Raw genomic sequence first — 20,390 nt, 5'->3', positions numbered from 1 at the left:
TATCTGATGCGTCTTAAATGATGAGCAATGATGTTTATTCAAATAGTAACGTCTGGACTTGGCCCAGAGGAAGCTATTAACATATCCTTAAATACAGCTGGAAATGCATAATTAAAATGTTTTGAGGCAAAGAAACAATTCATCAGGAAGGCAAGGTTGTAAAAATGCAAACGCCATTTCGAGTTTTGTTTTGGAAGACAAAAGAAGGTTCCAGCATTCGAGTCATATTATCCGAAAGGTTCAAAGATGTAGTTACACACGTTGACCAGCAGGGTTCTCTAGCACTTGGACTCTGCCTGTTCTTCCTCCACAGACCGCCTCTGCTTTAGGTTGTAGTAATACTCCTCCTCCTCATCGGGGTCCTAAACATAACAGAGTTCAGTTAGAGACACAGACGCAGTAAAAACTACATTAGCCAGGTCAATATTTCATAAACGATGTGTGAATCGGATCCCGCGGACGAGTATTTTTGAGTTCTTTACGACGAGGGCCGTGACGTACCATGAAGCAGAGTTCGCAGCACGTGGCTTTTGTCGGCGTTCCTCCTGAGGTGATCGCGGGGAACTCCTCGCTGTGTAAATGCAGAGATGGGAGAATTAGAATAACGCCTCGGTCACTATCACCATGGAAACGCAATCATGCAGATCGATGAATAGTATAGAAAGCGACACTAAATACTAAAAAGGCTTGTACAAAAATAGTGTTGTCACCATACTGGAATTTAAAACTTTATTTATGATGAGTTTTAAATTAAAGCCTATAATTTTCAATACAAAATAAAACAACTTTCTTATACTCTTGTTCTACACGTTATATACACTTTCTGTTTCTGTACTAGTTCTGATAAAGCTCAAGGTGATTCTTAAACAAGACAAAATGTGACCTCTTTTGAACGGTTTGGAATTTCTTTTTAGTGTCGTTTTGAAAATTCAACAATGGGATTTTTGTTTGTTTGATCGATTATGTTGCCTTCTTGCCATGGCATTTTTCCATTTTTTTGGCACGCAGCACAGGTCGCATTTCATGTCCGATTTCCATCATTCAAAGTTCTGTTTGTGGATATTGTTTGTTTGATTCTCGGCTTTGCTTTTTGTATTCCTCAATCGTCATTTTTTTGCGATCCGTCGTCAAAGTTACTTCTTCTTTGGTGTTTTATGGCGGCTGGTATCCAAGTGTTACATTACTGCTACCTATTGTAGCTGTACATCTTAAACTCTATTCTTTAGGCTTTAATCTTGAGACAATATTCACGATTTTTCCCTATCTCTGAGTGGCAGAATGTTGTAGACGTCACGTCATAGAATTTTTGTGATGTCACAGAATGTTGGTGCTTTGTGACAGCACACATCCTCACAGACGCACAGCTTTGACTTTCTTTGTCGTTCTACACAGAGCAAGGAGACACGTTGTAGAGGCAGAGAAAGTACTTCAGCAGAAGTAAACCAAACTACAGACGATGGAGCTGCTACAAACCAGAAAGACGCGCAGGTCCTCTGAGCATGAGAACAGTGCAAACTATCCAGGCACTGACATCTCCAGCCCTTTGGAGGAGGGAGAAGACCCGATGGAAAGCGAGGCCGAGTGCGAGGCTGAGGTCAGTCCCAAAAATGCAGAAGTGGAAAGTTCCTCTGGGAGCTGGAGCCTGTCTTCTGATGAGGAGCTGTATGAAGTGGACTACCAGGTCAGCAGCAGCAGAGAGGATTTCAAGTCCAAATACCTTGAGATGTTCCAGCTGGACAGCTGGACAGGCTATGGATCTGTGTTTGAGGGTGTACGCCTGGAGGACAGGTTCCGAGTGGCCATCAAACACATCGCATGTGACAAAGTCAACCATACAAAAGTGGTGCAGAATGGCGTCGAGTACAACTTGATAGAGGAGGTGGCTCTTATGGTCAAAGTGGCCCACTGTCCTGCCGTAGTTCCTTTGTTGGACTGCTACGAGTTCCCAGAGGAGGTTGTCATCGTGATGGAGCGGCCCTATCCCGCACTGGACCTGCTTGAATACAAAAAAGCCCGGGGAGGAGTGTTGAAGGAGAAAGATGCCAAGCGGATTCTGAGGCAGTTGGTGGAAGCTTCCATCCAGATGCACAAGAGCGGTGTGTTCCACCGCAATTTAAACCTGAAGAATGTTTTAGTGGAGATTGGCGACAGGAGCCACAAAGCCATGATCATTGACTTCGGCTGTGGATGTCTCGCCACGGAAGGGACCTACACTGCCTATGCAGGGACCTTGAGATATGTCCCTCCTGAGATGTATTCCTCTAAAGTGTACAGAGCTGAGCCCACCACAGTGTATCACCTGGGGGCCATCCTCCATGACCTCCTCTATCACAAGCCCTTTGACACAAGTTGCTACCTGAAGAGGAAGAGTCAGTTCAGCATAGGCCGGTCTAAAGAATGCCAGGATTTCCTTAACTCCTGCCTGGCCAAGGACCCTAGCACCAGACCCTCATTTGAGGAGCTTCAGCGTCACCCCTGGTTCTTGTGAACCATTACGCCTGCAGGACGCTTATAAAATAAGATAAGATTCAATAAGATAAGCCTTTGTCCCACAATAGGGAAGTTCCAGTGTTGCAACACAAAGTAGGTACAGAAGTAAACAACAAAGAACAGATAACTTATAAAAAACGTAATACACCTAACACTCTTATAAGAAAAAACTCTTATAAAAGCCTCTTATAAACTTAATAAAAAGTTTATAAAAAATAAAATGAAATCAAGAGGCCATCAAATAGTCCTTTGACACGCGGCGCTACCTGAAGAAGAGGAGGAAGTTCTACAAAGACCTGTCCAAAGGTCAAAGGGTGTCTGGACTTTCTGTGATGCTGCTTGGCCCCTGAACCTGTAAAAAGGCCTTCTTTTGAGCTCATGAGACACTTTCTGTGAACAATTATTGTCAACTCTTTAATAAACAACAAAACATTAACTCAAAAAGGTCTTGTGTGTTTTTTGTTGGCAATAATAACGGTTATTTACATTAGATGTGTCATTTGAATTCATAATGATGTGCAATACCGTTATACTCATGTGCAATACTGTGACATAATGTCAATCATCTTGTTGCATATAAGAGCTGTAAATAAGAGTGTTATTATTTTTATTAAGAGTGTAAGAGGTTTTTTTTTTTTTTTATAAGAGTTTTTCTACAAGAGTGTTTTATATAAGTTATAAAAAAAATATATTATTTTCTTCTGTGCCTAATCTGTGTTGCAACAGTGGAATTTCCCCATTGTGGGACAAATAAAGGTGATCTTATCGTATGAGTTTTTGCCCTCATTTACAGTATGGGCAAACTCAGTTTTTTAGTTGAATCCTATAATAATGTTAACAACAATAATATCTGAGCAGATAGTCACGCTGGAAAATGTCAGCGTAGCCTCCAGTTCTGGTGTACCAGGAGCTCTCATTTAAAGCACATATAAATCAAGCCTGTAAAACAGTCTATTTCCATTGTCGCAATATAGCCAAATATCCTGCCTAAAAAGCGATGCTAAAAACTTATCCATGCATTTCTAACGGCTAGATTGAACTACTGTAACTGATTCAAAATGCAGCAGCAAGATTACTAACAGGAACTAAAAGAAGAGAACACATTACGCTCAAGTCCCTCCACTGGCTCCTGTCGAGTTAAGAATCAAATTTAAAATCCTACTCCTCCTGACTTACAAAGCCATAAATGACATGGCCCCATCCTATCTCAAAGATGCTATAGTACCATATCATCCAAACAGAGCTCTTCACTCTCAAAATGCTGGCCTTCTGGTGGTGCCAAGAGTCTCTAAAAGCACAGCAGAAGGTAGAGCGCTTAGCTACCAAGCTCCTGTGTTATGGAATCAGCTCCTGTCCATGTTAAAGATGCCGACACAGTCTCTTCATTTAAGTCCAGGCTTAAAACGTTCCTCTTTGAAATCGCTTATGGTCAGACTAGTTAGGAACAGAAATATAAACCCACAGCTTCAGCTACGCTGCCCTAGGAGCAACTATGCTAAGGGAAGTATGGCAGCTTGGGCACTATCCTCTGCTTCTGAATACTTATTCTATCAAACAATATTTCATATTTAATTCCACTTGCAAACTGTTCATTGCCTTTTCTTTCTCACTCCCTTTTATCCCCGAGGACCTGTGGACCCAGATGCTCCACTCCTGGTGAAGTGGTCTCTACCCCATATGGACGGTCCTTCATCTGCCAGGAAGATCGGGTTCTCCTCCTCAAGATTGGGTTCTCCTCCTCAAGATTGGGTTCTCCTCCTCAAGATCAGGTTCTCCTCCTCAAGATCAGGTTCTCTTGAGTGGCTCCAGCTCCACAGTCTCCCTCGCATCCGTCTGATGGAGTCAGATCTCTCCTTCACTCTGGAACTCCAAGTTTCTACTTTTTTCCCAAGGAGGTTTTTTGTAGTTTTTCCTGGCCGAGAAGGATGGTCTAAGGACAGAGGACTCTGGAACATCGTCCCTCGCCCCCACGGACATTGTTCAATCGCTTTTCACTGTCGCCCTCAGAGGCAACCGTTGTTGTGATTTTGGGCGTTACAAAAATAAATTGAATTGAAATTGAAATAAAAACTGTCAGTCAAACCTGTCATATGCACTTAAATAAACAACTGATGCCACAAATACATCAAAATAGTATACGATGTTGACCTTTGCCTGTGTAGAATGAACACTATGCAGACACGGTTTTATTCCATATTTTCTGTTTATTGCCGTGGTAACACTAGTCACATTGCACAATCCTCCAGTAATACAGTAGTTTCATAGTTTAACAAACGTTTCAAAAAGTGCCTCTTGTTCTGGATTAAGTTTGTTGATTTGGGGACCATTTCATGTCATCGAAATGTTCAGAATCATTAGATAATAACTCTGTATCAGATAAAAAACTTGCTGAATCGGGTACCGGCTCTAAGATCCTGGTCCAGCCAATCTCCTGCTCGACTCTAAATCGATATATTAAGACTTTTCACTTGCCGTTGTTGGCCCAGACCATCTTAATCATGTTTGGGCTTTATTTCCATAAAGCAGCTCTGTTACTTGAAGGACGACAGTTACGTAACACACATTGATTTTCAGCTCTGTTTTGTCATGTTATTTTTGTTTTAAGGAAAGAAAGGCTATTTTCAGTCTCAGCAATGGTATCAGCAGGTATTGGGTAAATGGCAGATGCTTAAAGTCAAATAAATATTGTTATTGGAACTGAAAAGGATGGCAAAAAGTCCCTAAATTAACATCATGTGTGCATCTGCAATACATAATCATATTGAAGACTTGTTTCTCTTCATTGGAACAGTTTCAAATGTCTCTAAAGTCCAGCCTAAAATACTTATTAATACAATTGTCCTCAAAAACAGAGCAGTGGGGGACGTGTGACTTCTGCTCTCTTTGATTTAAGGCCAGACGCTGTAAGGCCGTTTTCTTAAAAGGCATTTATCTACCATCAAGATAAAAGTACCTAAAGTGGCACCAAACTTTCCAAATGTATAATTTACAAGATTTTGTCAGAAGGTCAGAGGAGGATTTGTTAACATCTAATTCCATTTATTTGTATTCCGAGTTGGAACTTTTTTTATTTTCAATTAGTATCCATGGACTTTGAACAAAAAGAAAAAACAGGACAAGAACAAAACAAAGTAGAAACCAGAAAGTGTGTGGGAGAATTCTCCTCTGACTGAAACAAAGTGAACAATAAAAGCACTGTAAAACTACATGCTTGGGGTTAGCACAATAAAAGCACTGTAAAAACAAAATGTTTGGGGTTAGCACAATAAAAGAACTGTAAAAACAAAATGTTTGGGGTTAGCACAATAAAAGAACTGTAAAAACAAAATGTTTGGGGTGTGCACAATAAAAGAACTGTAAAAACAAAATGTTTGGGGTGTGCACAATAAAAGCACCGTGAAACTAAATTCTGGGGATTTTCTACCGGTTGATCTCATGAATCTATGGTCGATCTAGGAAGCCGCGAGTTGCAAGAGTTTTAAAGCTCTGACGTTCTAACGAACTCGGGCTCGTGCAGAAATGGTCAGAGGTTGGAGATGCTGGTGAAGAATACATTTTTATTTTTATTTTAATGTTTTGGCCAAAAAAACTCTGCAATATCCGCAAAAAACGGGAAAAATAAATATATATATATTTTTAGAATCTCCGTTTTTGACGTCGGCGGGCTCGTGAAACAACTTATTAAAAAACTCTCGCCTTAAATAAAAAAGCAAGAAAAAAAGGCTAAGTCTGGTTACTTAATTAACTAAACTAGTTTAAACACTTCTGAACAAAATCTGAAATTTCAAGATTCAGACAATATCTTTGCCCCAAACCACATGGTGCGGAGGTCCTTGTTGTATTATTTAATTAAAAAGGGACTGCGAACGACGAGCCCCAGAAATCACATTTTATTTCGACTTCAGCTTCATTAAATCAGCAATATAAAATCTGATCTTTCAGCGTCAGAGCCGGCAGGGATGAGGATTTTCCCCAGGAGACTTAAAAGCTGCAATTGGTAGAACGAAAATCGACTCACCCCTCCGTGACCTCGATGGGTGATCTGAGGGATTTTGATTTGCTGCGCTGCTTCTTGGGACAGAGGACCCGACCAATGAGAAAGAAGGTGAGGAGAGCGGAGGGGAGGAGGATGAAAGCCAGCAGCAGTGTCACGTCAGAAAATCGAATGCTGGGAGCTGGGGAGAAGAGTCAGATGCACGTTAACAAGTCTACTACAGCTTATACCAGCGCTGCATAGCAATAGAGCAGCATTTCTCCAAGAAGACACAAATTGAGCAGGAAATACACAACTATACACAGTGATTAGCACAGTTGTAAAGTCAGGCTTCTATCACCTTCGTATTTTATCTAAAGTCAAACCGTTTTTAACTTTTTAAAAGCGCACACTTATAATTCTCCTCGTCTGGACTTCTGTAATGCACTTTACACCGCACAACGCCACCGCACCACTTTTAACAGGAACCAAAATGTGATCACATTCCAAAGTATAGCCTCGTTAGTTTGACTAAGGGTCTTTGGGACTGCGATATGACAACGCAACAGGTTAATGGGCCTCTGAATATAATTTTAAACAATAAATACGGTAATTGTTTTTCATTTTCCTTATTTTGACTATTGAGGAACGGCCCAATATAGTACCAAAACAGCTTTCTATATTCTGTATTGATTTCATGATGATAAACAATACATATTTTTCACCTATGTCATTCAACAACAAAACACAGCCTTAGACTCCAAACCACATTGTATTGACATCCAGACCATCTTCCCAGTGTTGTCCTTAATGTAGTGGTCAGTGAGTAAATGTGAAGGACCATAGATTAAACCAGTTTGCTTTAACTAGTTTATCCTGATAGATTTACCTTCATGGATGGACTTGCCCACTTCAGACGTGTACACATTATGCAAAGTTTGTGTGCATAAATACTTATATTCCACTGACACAGTGCTTCAGGCTGTGTGTGTGTTGTGTGTTGTGTGTTGTGTGTATTTGTTCTGTACCTTTAGGTGTGACCGTGAGCACAGAGTGTGACGTGGGGGCGCCGTGGACATCGGGCGGGTTCCTGACGGTGCACGTATACGTCCCATTATCATTCAGCGTGGCGTTAATGAGAGCGATCGAGGAGTCACCGCGTGCCGGGCTCCCCTTCCACTTTATACGCCCGCTGAACTGCCCCTCTGAAGGTGGGAACACCCGCGACGAGAAGTGGAAAAACTACAGGAGGAGGCAAAGAACATAAATAGTTAAAAAAATGATACTACTTTGGCTTGTTGAACAGTTTCCATTTGCTTGAGACATTAAGTACGTTCACAGTTAGGCCCATCACAATAATTACTATGTTACCGTATTGTTTAGCTGGGTTATATTTAACTTGGGTTATATTGAACACTTGAAATATTGACCTAACCTAATACTGATGTGCAATTCCGTCATATGTGCAATTACTGTGAAATTCATGTGCAATCTATGTGCCGTCATGACACATTCATGTGCAATTACTGTCGTGATCACATGCAATGGTATTTATGTAGTTATTTGTCTATGGGAGTTTTTATTTATAGGAGATCTTCTACTGAAAGTGTTTTTCAGACTTCCTATAAGTGATCTGTTCTTTTCTTCTGTATCTACCTCTGTATCTACCTGCGTTGCACCAATGAAATTTCCCCATGTGGGACAATAAAGGAATATCTTATCTTATCTTATTTATGTATTCAAATAAGATCTGAGCTTTAGAGAGTCAAATAAGTAACATTGTCTGACAGGTTAGGTTTCATTTGCCTTTGTACTTGTTGCAGGTCTTGTTTTTCAAAGATATTGTACATTAGAAAACTGTTTACTGGGATTCTGTGGCATAATGTGTGTATTTTGATCAAACAATATGTCGCATTTCCAAATATATTATCGTGAAAGACATATTCACACTTGTTCTGGCTTGGTCCCAGTTTGAGCCCAGTGTATTCCTGGTGTAGACTTGGTTGGGTCTGATTCTAGTCCAGTTTTAATTCTGGGTTTGGTGTGCATTGTGAATCTGTTTAAATCATCTCTTTTGTTGTGACACTAATATTGAGCGAGAAAAATCCAAACGGAATTGAAAAATAAGCTCCAAGCAAGTGTGTTCTTTCCCTTCAGACAAATCTAGAATAAGTATGCGTATGAGCGAGAACATGCGCTTTGGTGACCCTTGAAAATGAAGGTCAAGTGGAAAGAATAACAGCCCAAAGATACATACATTTTGAACCACTAACAAAACAATAAAAAGTGCACTAAAACAGACAGGCAATAATACAAACGGCCTACTTCATTGGCACTGGAGGGTGATGAAGCGTCGGGGCACAGAGTAGTAAATTATGCAGTCGCAGTGACGCATTCACACACTCAAAGCTTATATAAGATTTATAACATTCAAATGTAAGGCCTTTTATTTGTGCTTCCGAGAGAATGTCAGCCACAGCAAAAAAAAGGACAGCGAGTTCGGCAATATTCCAGACATGACTTGGTGCCAAGTTGTTATTTCACCCGAGCAGAAAAAACGAACTGAATGCTCTAAATAAATAGAACTTGATATAATACTTGTAGTTGGACAAGAAACAAATTGAGAAATACAGTAAATGATCCATCGTCGCCATAGACTTTTATTATATACATATATATTTCAGCATAAATGTTTGAAAATAATAAACAGGACGGTAAAATGGTTTACAGCAGAAGTTTGAATGCGAGTTTTAATACACATTATCTAGCAATACTTGGCATATTTGATATTGGTTCACAACTAAATTCACAGGTGCTGTACATCCCAATATTCAGTGAAAATACATTTATGGTGATCAACAAGTAATTCAAACATACAAATATCTTAAGACAGCCTTGCTACTTCGGTATTTATTATATTTTGATATGTATTGTATGTATTGTATGTATATGTATATGTATTGAATGTATTGTATGTATTGTATGTATGTATATGTATTGAATGTATTATTTTTATTTATTATTAGTACTGATAATAATACTAATATATTTTGTTTTTATTTGTATATTTTTTATTAGACTTAGTTTACCAGCCTTTACGGTATAAAACAAACTGAAGCTGTAGAGCAAAAGATAAAATGTCTGAGAGGTAACAAACAAGCTGGAGCCGTGAATCGATCTTGCCTTTACTAAAGATGAGTCACTGAAGAGCACGCGCACATCTATATTGAGACTGGAAACATTTCACTTTTCTTTCCATTGTCCAGAATAACGATGACTTCGAAGACTGTACCAATCCCCCCCAAGTCCTCTGTTCTAACGACATTGATGAAGACTTGATTGTGTCGCATTATGGCAATCAACTTTTCTATACAGCATTTACTTCAAAAACACCATTATTATTGTAATGGAAGTCGCCTTTCCACAGATCTGACCCATGACGACAGGCAGGCAAACCCGCTCCCAAAACATTATGCAATAGTGAACCTTAGACACAGTAATAAACGTTTGCTCTTTGAAGCTCTGGTTGACATTATTTTGGCTTAATATAAAGTATGAAGTGACTTATGAACGAGGTTGTGCCCTGCTGTACTACTTCTTCTTCTATTTGAGCCATTTGAGCAACACGAGACATTAGGAGGCTCTTACAGCATTCTTTGGATAAGATCGGAATCATCTCAAAGCACGGCAAACAGGATTTATCGATTCCTGGTTAAAAGTGTAGATGTTTCTTTGCTGTAGCAGAACGTTTTTCAAGTGCACTGACGATTAAAATGACAAAATATTTTGCTTTATAACAAAACTTCAATCTAAATCAAGTCTATAAACTATCCACCCTTAGACTGAAGTATTATTTTTGTATGAATTGTTGCATTTTGGTTATTTAAATCATGCAAAGTATTTTCACAGCTCATATTTCTTTTGTCATTTTAAACAAGTCAAAAAGATTATAGAAGCAGCGTTATATCCCCATTCTGTGTCCTATTAAACTCAACGGGCCCAAATATATGAAATTAAAAACGATGTGTTATTATTGCTCAATAAGTTTCATGACCATTAGCATTGATTTAATTAATTTCTTCTCAAAACAAATCACTTTAAAGACACAATATTGGCACACAAATCCCCAACCATTCATTCTCACAGTCACTATTCATAGGCCTGACTAGTACAAACTGTATCCCTTCTTCTCCACTTCCATGATGCCACTTAAAGAGCAGATTATGTAAAACGCTCGTCTTATTTACCGCCTTAAGCTTTACACACCGAGTACAATGTCAACAGCCATATCTGCGAACAGCCGTCCAATAAACAACAGGGCAAACACAGAATCACTGTAACAATCACTGCCAGCTTTATGGCTTTATAACGGCCGGGCTGTAACGCTGCATTTTTCAAACAGAGGCGAAGATAAAAGGAGCTCCGAATGCACCGTTATTCATCCACAGTTGGATCATTTGAGGAGTTGGCCGAGCTGAGGCGACAACAGAGAGAGGTTAAGAGTCAGAGAATACATCAGAGAACACACAAAACTCACGTACCGGTAATATATGTAGTCATTTCTTAAGACTAAAGAAGTGCAGCCTTAGAAAGCGGAAAAACAACTGAAAGGCTGTTGGATAATTATCTGTTCATTTGCCAGAGTTCTTAACAGGAGCAAAAGGGTTCAGTCAATATCTTTGCTCTTTTATTAAAGAGCAAAGATATTGACTGAACCCTTTGATATAAAGGCGCAATGGACGATTTTTCGGCGATTTGAGAACGCAGGCGGAAGTGCGCATGCGCACTCCCCTGTGCGGACCGATACAACACACACGTGCGTTTGTTTATTAGCGCAACGGATCGCATTGCATCTCTCGTCTCCCGTAGATTTCAGTCTTCTTCTGAGTCAGCTCGAACTGTCTTTCTCCGTCTTCGTTTTGCCCCGTACACTAAGGGAACTATATTATGATAGATCAATGCGCTTAGACACGCGGAAACGTGGGGACGAGCCTGACGCGGCTGCAGGTGAGCGATAGGTGCGTTTTATGATTGATACGTGGCAGGACTAATCGGCAGTCCACGCCACGAGAAAATAAGACTCAGATTTATGCCAAAAAATCGTCCATTCAACCTTTAAAGTAAAAGGTGGAGAGACCCTAAACTGTCACAGTACACAAAGAATTTATACCAATACGGGTATCTGGTATCGGCTATCAGGCATTGACGGCTTTGCCACATCAATTTATGTACTAAGACCATTTAGTTGCCGTTGTTGGTGCAGAACATCTAATAATGTTTGAATGTTAAAGCAGAACTTTGGAGATGGATGGCAGCTCCATTGTGACTTTATCTGATTGCACGGTTCTGTTTGAGTTTGACACGCGGCGTGACGGAGAGCGTGGTGACCAGACTCGCTTTGTCAAGAATTATTCTGGATCCTACAGCTGTTCTGTGGCAAAACGCTGTATTAATATCTATATCAGAACTGAAAAAGCAGGAACGGTTTATCAATTGGTTAAAGTTTACTGTAAGACTGTGAAAGGTATTATTAAAATATTGTGTTAATTTAGCTTTAAATACATTTTGTATCATTATGGGCCATACACGTAAAGTAATGTTGGCCAAACAGATTGTGAAAAGAATTAAAGGAGGATTTTAGAATTCATTCATACAGTGGTTTTAACACTCCATAAGCAACACTCGTCAATCTCATTCCATTTCATCAGCTTGATATATGAAAACATACTTTTTAAATATATATTTGAAGGGAGGGTTCTATTTCTACATAGTTTAAGTTCCTTTTTCATATTATTCTTTGAACAGCACAAACTACTTCAAAATGATAAATGCACATGAGTACTTTTTTTTCAAGAAAGTATGCTACAGCACAAAGTTTTTTTTTTTTTTTTTATTCATTATTAATGTCATTTATTTTTATAGCAAAATGTGTTATGTCTATTAAAAATACAATACCAAGCTAATTTAGGACAACAGATGGAAATTAGACTCTACAAACCGGTGTTTTTGCATGCATTCATCAAATAAATCTAATGAGCAAAATTAAGACTAGCGCGGAGAAGAAAAGGTCATATAAATAAAAGTACAGTATCTTTTAAATCTGAAGGTCTTCTCTCCATTCTAATGCATCCATTTCAAGCTTGTTCCTCAACATTCAATTGCCCAAATTTGCAATTACACAGAGGCCCCCTGACATTTGACTCCCACACTCATCCGCTCGTCTCTCCAGCTCTGAAAAGCACTAAAAATTCATTTTCATCTGGACGGTGGAGGTAATTATGCAAGCCACTGAAGCACTGCAGCAAATCCACACATCAACAATAACGCTTTGGCTGCAATATTATATTTCTGACAGCGCGTTCCACCTGTTATTCATGGTCTTTCCCTGATCTACAGCCAGGAACACAGGAGCCAATAATTTAAATCAAATAAAAAGGAACTATAATAAGAAGTAGAATAAATAATGCTATGTGTGAGCAAAGTGGAGCATAAGCATTCAATCATTTACTGAAATAATTAACTAATCAACAACATGGATTGTATTGGAAACGCATTCAAACAAAGCAAACATTTTATTAGGATAACTTGTTTCTAAAGCAGCAATGTGAGAAACTAGAAAAAAAGAAAAAAACTTTAAAAGCTATTGATAATGGTGAATAGTTATTGTGACACACCCAACTATACATTTATATATTTTCACAGATATAATGTAACGATAACTTAAATACAGTGATAAAAGTGCCACAATAATACACAGTAGTACGATATATCACAGTATAAGCGCCTTTGTTTACATTAATTGTTTTGTCGCAGCAAAAGCTAAAAAAAAGAGGAAACTACATAGCCCATGATCCTTTGCTACATTTCAGTGCAGACAACATGAAGAAATGACTGTCTTTAAGCAGTTACACATCTCTTTGGAATATGACTGTAATGATACACACACTTGTAAAGTCAAAACACATCTACAATTCTATTATAGCTTCTTCTTCAAAATATCGCAATAAATTGTGTGAAATGAATATCGTGATCATATTGTACCGTCAGATCGTTACATCCCTAGTTTTCACACTGCCAGTACCGCTTATTCGTTTGTAATTAATAAATGTCAGAAAACTAGAGTGTACTTTGAATGCATCTATGGTAACAATCACATCCTGCCTTACCTTAAAACAGTTCAAACAATGTGTGCATGTGTGTCATTTATTGTCCTACCCTACACACAAAAGCAGGTAAAAGGCTTGTCTTCGAGCTTGTTTACCTGGAAACGGTTGCGGTAGACACACCCTTTTTTAGTAATACCTAGTCAAATCACGCTTGGAAACATGCGTGCAACACAGACCGAGTCCTCCCCTCCGCCCACACACTTTGAAACGTCTTAATGACTAACCCAACAGCACTCCACATTGAGAGGAGCCACAAGACATTAGCCACCACTTAACTCTGAGTGCCTCTAAAGGGAAATGCTCGCAAATAGGGCTGCAGCTACCACACTATGGATTCCCATGGTCCAAATGCAATTACAAAAGAACCGCCCGATGGATATGTTCAAGAGGAGATGGACGAGCTTTTTGAATTATGTGGTGGGTCTTGGTTGGAATGGTCCGTGAGACTCCAAACCTGACAGGGAAAAGGTTGAGGCCAATGAGTGCTGTTAGAGGCAGCAGTGGATACGGTTTCATGTACGAGACCGCGATGTGGCCGCAGAGGAAAGGGCATTGCTGACCAGGAGCGGCTGCTCGGGTGAAGTCTCTAAAAGCACCAAACCAAAGGCCAGAGAAAGTCAAGAGAGAGCACCAAAGTAGGAATGGATGCAGGTTAATGCACGCTCAGAGGGAAGTTAAGAAAAGCATTAAAAGTGCCAGAAGTCTGTCCTTAGTCCGTCGGATTCAAGAGGAAACACCACCTTGGCTGTTATTATATAATTTGCTTTTTACATTCCTGATTTCACTCAAAACAAAGAACGAATCAATATCTTTACACGGTCAAAAATTTGTTGTTATTATTATTCTTCATTTTTCATGTGGTAATTTGGCAGACCCAAAGTTACAATCCAACAAAAATAAAATGGGCAAATTTAGGGAGAAATAGAAGGAAATTACACAGTTGAAATGGTTAGAATGGACACAATCAGCAAATTATACAGGCTGCAGTTGCTGAAGAACCATAATTTCCTTCACAAACAAACAAAATATCCAGTCCCTTTCTGCATAAACGCTGCTAATCCTGTGGTGTAGATCTGTACAAACATGTTCTTAAATACATAGTTATATTACAGTCATTTTGTCTATTCTCTTGGACGCATTTAATATGTGCCCTTTGAGCTTTGTACTTTATTGATTGATTATTGAAACACAAATCGCAATTCCACCACAATTCTCGTTAGAAAAAATGACAATTAGATATTTTCCCCCAAATCGTTGACTCGAAATTAAAGAAGGCATCATACGATTACATAAACAGCACACGCACAAGATCCTCACAACAAGCAAATATATTTATTTATCTCTACAAGTAATGCAATGGCAGCTGCCAAAGTCAGGTCAACATAAAGAAGCCATCACTGCGAGAGTGGTGCGATTGTCCCAGTGTGAACACGACAGTCGCAGTCTGGAGCAGTCAACAGCTGCTCTGAGGCCTGCTCTGAGTGGTCTCGGAGCAGCTTGTCCGGCGCTCTGAAACGGAGCGTGTACTAGAGTAAAAGCACTTCGAAGTCTACCAAAAAATCATGTATATTTGTATGAAAGGGCGCTGCAGAGCTGTGTCCGACGAGGCAAATTGGGTCAACGTTATACGAGCGAGAGACTTCTGCCTCTGAACAGCAGCAGCCTCTGTGTGACCTGCTGCCTCCAGGTGAAAGAAAGGACCACAGCGTAAAGCACTGGTGAAGTGATCGTGTCATTGAAATAAGTGTGTTGCTCAGCTGAAGCCCCTTGTGTGGCTCATGATGTGCGTTTGGACAGAATGAGGAGCAGTGCATGTGAACAGGACCAAACCAAATGTGAAGGGCCCAACTGAGGCCGCACAAGAAAAGCCCTCAAAAAAAAAAAAAAAAAAAAAAACATTTAAAAAAAAATAGCAAAAACCAATAAATGCATACTCGTTTTCAGGAAGAGGCAACAAAAACATGGAAATCCATCTGCCGACTCCTCAGCTCACTCTGCACTGACGCCTGTCAAGTGTCACGGTTAAACAAAACCAAATATAGACGCTGTGATGCTAGTGGGAGCAGCTGTGTACATAACATGCCCCAGTAACAGGGAGGGAAACAGAAAAACATGTAAAAAGAAAAGCTATCTTGGTGCAAGCATAACTAAAGACTAAATACAGGCTTAAAAGAACATATAGGCAGTGAGCATTATCCACTAAATACAAATATATTTGAACTCCCCCTCTCTGCATAGTAATGATGTCACAATAGTCAAATACCAAGAGAGAAAGAGAACCTTCATTTGTCCCACAATGGGGAAATTCCAGTTTTGCAACTCCTAATATAACAATGATAAAACAGCATTTTTATGTATTGATTCTCAAATTTGGCATTGATTAGCACCAGGGTATCAATACTTAACAAGCCTACAGCATAATATTTATTTGAACATATTGATTAACATTTTGAACATAAGGACTTCTTCTACACAACATCAGCCTCTGATTCATTAATGATAGAGAATGACAATTACTGCACCACCATTACCCCAGATGACATAAAAGACTCTTTTTAAATCTCCTGTGGTTGAACACAAGACTGAACTCACAGTGTGTGGGGGGCCCCCGGTCTGGGGCCTGTAGGCCCAGTCCACAGACATCTTGCTGGTGGGGGGGCTGGTGGAGCTGAAGGTGCAGGAGAGAGTGACCGTGTCCCCTTTGGAGGCATGAAGCTCAGCCGGAGTGTTCACTGTGATGGACCAGACCAAACTGGGCCCTGCAAGAGACGGGACAAACTTATGAACAACCATTTCATAGATTAAATAAAAAACATAAAGTACTAAAGGAAAAAAATAATTAGTCATGTACAGATGAAATATTCACATCACATGACAACATTGTATTTTACAGTGCAAACATAGTGTGTATGTATTAGATGTCGGATCTTAATTATTATTACTTCACATTACAGCAATTTAAGTTACTTTAAACGACAATATAAAAGTAAACTTTGCCACTATGATCAAATTAAACATGGACATAATTTTGAAAAATATAGTAAGCTATAGACTTAAAGGTGTACTACGTCACTTTTCTAGTGGAGGGTTTGCCAATGACCTTCTCTATCTCAATGGAAACACACAGGCCGCACCACGAGGCTTAGTTCCTGTAAGAATGCAGGTTTATAAATGTATTTTTTGAGCAATAAAAACAACTGAAATTGAGTAAACGCAAGATAGACAAGTTTAATGCCAGGCAACGCTATAACATCACTAGACAAGTCTGTGGTGGACAACCGGACACCCCAAGACGTTAAAAAAGTGCAAGTACATTTTTAAATAAAAAGTGTCCATCTTCTGTCAGCCCATGACTTAACAAATACGTGTTGTTTTCTGTTGTGACACGGAGCCAGTGTAAAGCGAGGGCGTGTTGAGATCTGCCCGGCCTGTGCGGCGGCAGCGTCAGCACTTCCTCTGACTGACAACACAAACAGAGGTCTGCGCCAGTCTCGCTGCTTGTATTTGACAGTCTATAGCTACTTATGTGTCCGTCAAAGGCCTTCAGCGCCAGTGTGCCCCCGACCATCGCAAACGCCATTTCTGATTCTGCGAGCGTCTTGTGAACGCGCTCGCTATCTGACATCAAGCAAGTGCGATGTCCACAGCAAATATGAAAGGCAAGCAGCACGAGAAAGAGAGAGACTGCAGCCTGCAAGAAAGCACAGAAAATAATCAAATAAAGACATTCCTGGCTGGAAATGTCAGCAGCAGAGAGGAGAAAAATACTTTTAAATAGATCATAATAGACTCCAAACCCAGTGCATTCAGTAATAGAATAAACATATATATAAAAAGGCTTAAAAATGGGAAAAAGGAACAGTGTTGCAATTGTTGTTTTTACTTGACAATCAAATATGTCATCTAATAAACTATTTTTAAAAAGCTGCAAAATAAATAAACTGAAATCTACTGTATAATTTTGTTTCTGCACTTTTATGGTAAACATTATACTCCATTTACTTTTTGCGCAATATTTTCCAGACAATTATTAGGCATATTTTAGCACATTTTGTATGGATTGCCTACTATAATTATATATATATATATATATATATATATATATATATATATATATATATATATATTTATTTATTTATTTATTTATTTTTTACCAGTTACCAGTTTTACCCAGTTAAATATATAAAATACACAACCTAAATTCTTGTTTTCTCATTAATTTGGTTTCAAACAATTCCCAATAATTTCCATTTATAGCAGTAAATCATTTTGCCGACCTAATGGCCACAACTATTTATCCATCTCATGTAGAAATGTTTCCTAAGAATTCTTCTTTTCTTCTCATCTGTCTGAGTTTGGGATTGACATGAGGGAGATTGTTGATATTCATATAATCGATAAAACATGTACATTTACATTCCTGACAGTAAAAATAAGCTTGCATTTGCACATTTGTACACGTTGAAGAGTGTATGGCTCATGCTGGTCTTGACCTGAAGACACAAACTGAATACTGAACTGAATTGACTGAATAATAATAACACCATTTGCATAGGACCATCCCTTCACTGTATGTACGTAATGTATGCAGCTCGACTACAGAAATAGGCTATAGTGTGGTCCTAATGTGCATTTTTCTCAGCACTTTGACAGTTCATTTAAAGTTGTCCCTGTTCAGGCTAAAGCTTGGATCGCTTCACTCGTGCAGCGGTGACTTAGTGGAAAGGAGAGACGAGCTCTTTATCCACTTGAAGGCGGCCAACAGGTGAGATCGATGACCCCTAGAAAGTGTGTGATATGGAGTTGCAAATGAACAGGTGATTATATTATACAGGGGCCGTAGATGAATGGTTTATATGTCGGATTAAAAAAAGAAGACTGTAGACCTGGTATTATGTCAGGGCTCAGTTACATTTACTTGAGTAACTTCTAGAAACTTCTCAGTGTTGCTTTTCGGACACCAACAGTGTAACAGTATAAGTTCAGTTTACAGTGTGAATACGTCTACATCAGTATATGATTTGAACATTAGTGTTTATTGCACTGATAGTGTGTAGCTTTACTTTGAAAATACCATTTACGTCGTCCTTCCAACCACATTAACTTGAAATTAAATAATAATGACAGTTAGCCCTACATTACTCTTACTAGGTTGATTGTTTGGAACACTACTACCCTCATTTGTAGTACATTCATTGTGGTCACTCTACATTAAGTTTGTGTTGTAACAGACACAGCGGTTTGAATACAATTATTATGAAGCCTTCCAAACAGTGTGTGGTTGTATTTGTAACTGGTGTAACTAAGGAATTAAAGTATCTGGAAGAGCTCAAGCGAAACAAACAATTAAGTAAGTGCAATCATAGTCTCTCACTACTCCTACTCATACATGATTAAACATACCAGTTATTTTTAAAGGGAGTGAGAAAACAAATGCATAAAAACATGTATAAAAAGGGTTTTGGAGAGTTATGAGGATTTTTTTCTTGGAATACATGCATTTTTACTGCCTTTTCTTATCTATAAATGGGTAGAGCCAGACCCTTGCATACCAGAGCACACATACCAGCTACAAACACACAAAGTATTACTAAGGTGAACTATGTACTTTTGGCATCAGCAGTATCTATAACCTCACGTGACCAAAAGCACACGATGTCAACTCATTTGGACAATTTTGACATGTTTGGCCTGAGGCAATCGTGTGTTTCACCTGCTGCGACATTGAAAAAACGCACAACAACAACAAGGCAAAGTTGCGTTGTTTGTCCAGATTGTGGCCTAAAGCCGCGCGCGGCTCCAAGCGCCACTGGCACCTGTCGCTCTTATACGCGCGTGCCACGTCCGAGGAGCTGCGGTGGTTGTGGACGGGACAGTGCGCGGTTCTTTAGCTTCACGCGTCACCAGGACAACAGAAACTAGACCAGAACTATGCGAGAACAAGTACGAACGGCCAAAGTTACGATCCGAACAGGGGCAAAAGTGTGCGCAGGACGTGAAACCTGAGCCGCGTGCGTGGGCGCGTGCGAGGGCGCGTGCGGCCTGGTTTTACTCACCGGAGAACGAGAGGGTCAAATACAAGAGTAAAACTTTGTTCAGAGCCGAGTTCCCGAGGCGCAGTCGACGCATTGTGGGCGAAAGGAGTTCAGATCAGTGACGTTGTGTCGAAAAAGGCCGAAACGAAGGCAAAGGCTCGGTCATTTTGCGTCCATTCCGCTGCTGCGTGTGCGGCGCGCGCCTCTCCACCTGGACGTACAAACAGGTGGATCAGGAAGTGTCTGGAGCTGTAGTGATCCAGTACAAAGCACATTCTCATGTGAGAGTTCCGCGATACAAACACACGTGAAAACTGACTAAACGGGGATTTGAAGAAACAACTCGTTTTTTTGACATTTTTGAAAGGGAGGAATTTGTTATTCCTTTTACCTTTAATTATTTCTGCTTTTGGTAAAACCCACATGACATTTGCGGGATCAATGGGTTGAATTGGGAGACTGACTGATCAAAGGTTATTTATTTTATAAAGTTATTTTTGCCGCACTTTTATCTTCGAATAGGCCACTTGTTGATAAACTATTGGAAAACAGAATTAGCCTGAAGTCACCTTTATTTACGATTATATTTAATGTTTAGTAGTAGTAGTAGAAGTGGTGTAGACACTTGGTTTAGTCCTGGTGTAGACTTGGTTTAGTCCTGATGTAGACTTGGTTTAGTCTTGGTGTAGACTTGGTTTGGTCCTGATGTAGACTTGGTTTAGTCCT

General features: G+C 39.6%; 2 protein-coding genes across 2 annotated transcripts; one reads left to right on the top strand and one right to left on the bottom strand.

Annotated features, from left to right (window-relative positions):
• Window positions 1-37: 37 nt before the first annotated feature.
• On the bottom strand, window positions 38-19,891 carry mpzl3 (myelin protein zero-like 3). Its single transcript, XM_072454827.1, has 6 exons — window positions 19,682-19,891; window positions 16,222-16,381; window positions 7,492-7,705; window positions 6,509-6,665; window positions 502-571; window positions 38-362 (listed from the first exon to the last, which is right to left on the bottom strand). Exons 1-6 carry the CDS (start codon window positions 19,756-19,758, stop codon window positions 279-281), a joined length of 762 nt encoding a protein of 253 aa, XP_072310928.1. The 5' UTR covers window positions 19,759-19,891; the 3' UTR covers window positions 38-278.
• Window positions 1,596-2,488, top strand: LOC140371980 (serine/threonine-protein kinase pim-1-like). Its single transcript, XM_072459221.1, has one exon. It carries the CDS (start codon window positions 1,724-1,726, stop codon window positions 2,486-2,488), a length of 765 nt encoding a protein of 254 aa, XP_072315322.1. The 5' UTR covers window positions 1,596-1,723.
• Window positions 19,892-20,390: the final 499 nt, after the last annotated feature.

Source organism: Eucyclogobius newberryi, unplaced genomic scaffold, assembly GCF_026437365.1.
Source record: "Eucyclogobius newberryi isolate DKJ021-1_F unplaced genomic scaffold, fEucNew1.0.hap1 SCAF_10, whole genome shotgun sequence".
Classification (NCBI taxonomy): Eukaryota; Metazoa; Chordata; class Actinopteri; order Gobiiformes; family Gobiidae; genus Eucyclogobius; species Eucyclogobius newberryi.
This window is presented reverse-complemented; position numbering and strand designations above follow the sequence as displayed.

Coding starts and splice junctions, on each gene's coding strand:
- LOC140371980 (XM_072459221.1), top strand. CDS start 1,724: ATGTTCCAGCTGGACAGCTGGACAGGCTATGGATCTGTGTTTGAGGGT.
- mpzl3 (XM_072454827.1), bottom strand. CDS start 19,758: ATGCGTCGACTGCGCCTCGGGAACTCGGCTCTGAACAAAGTTTTACTC. Junction 7,706..16,221: donor CCGGGGGCCCCCCACACACT/GTGAGTTCAGTC, acceptor CTCCTCCTGTAG/TTTTTCCACTTCTCGTCGCG. Junction 363..501: donor GCTGCGAACTCTGCTTCATG/GTACGTCACGGC, acceptor TGTTATGTTTAG/GACCCCGATGAGGAGGAGGA.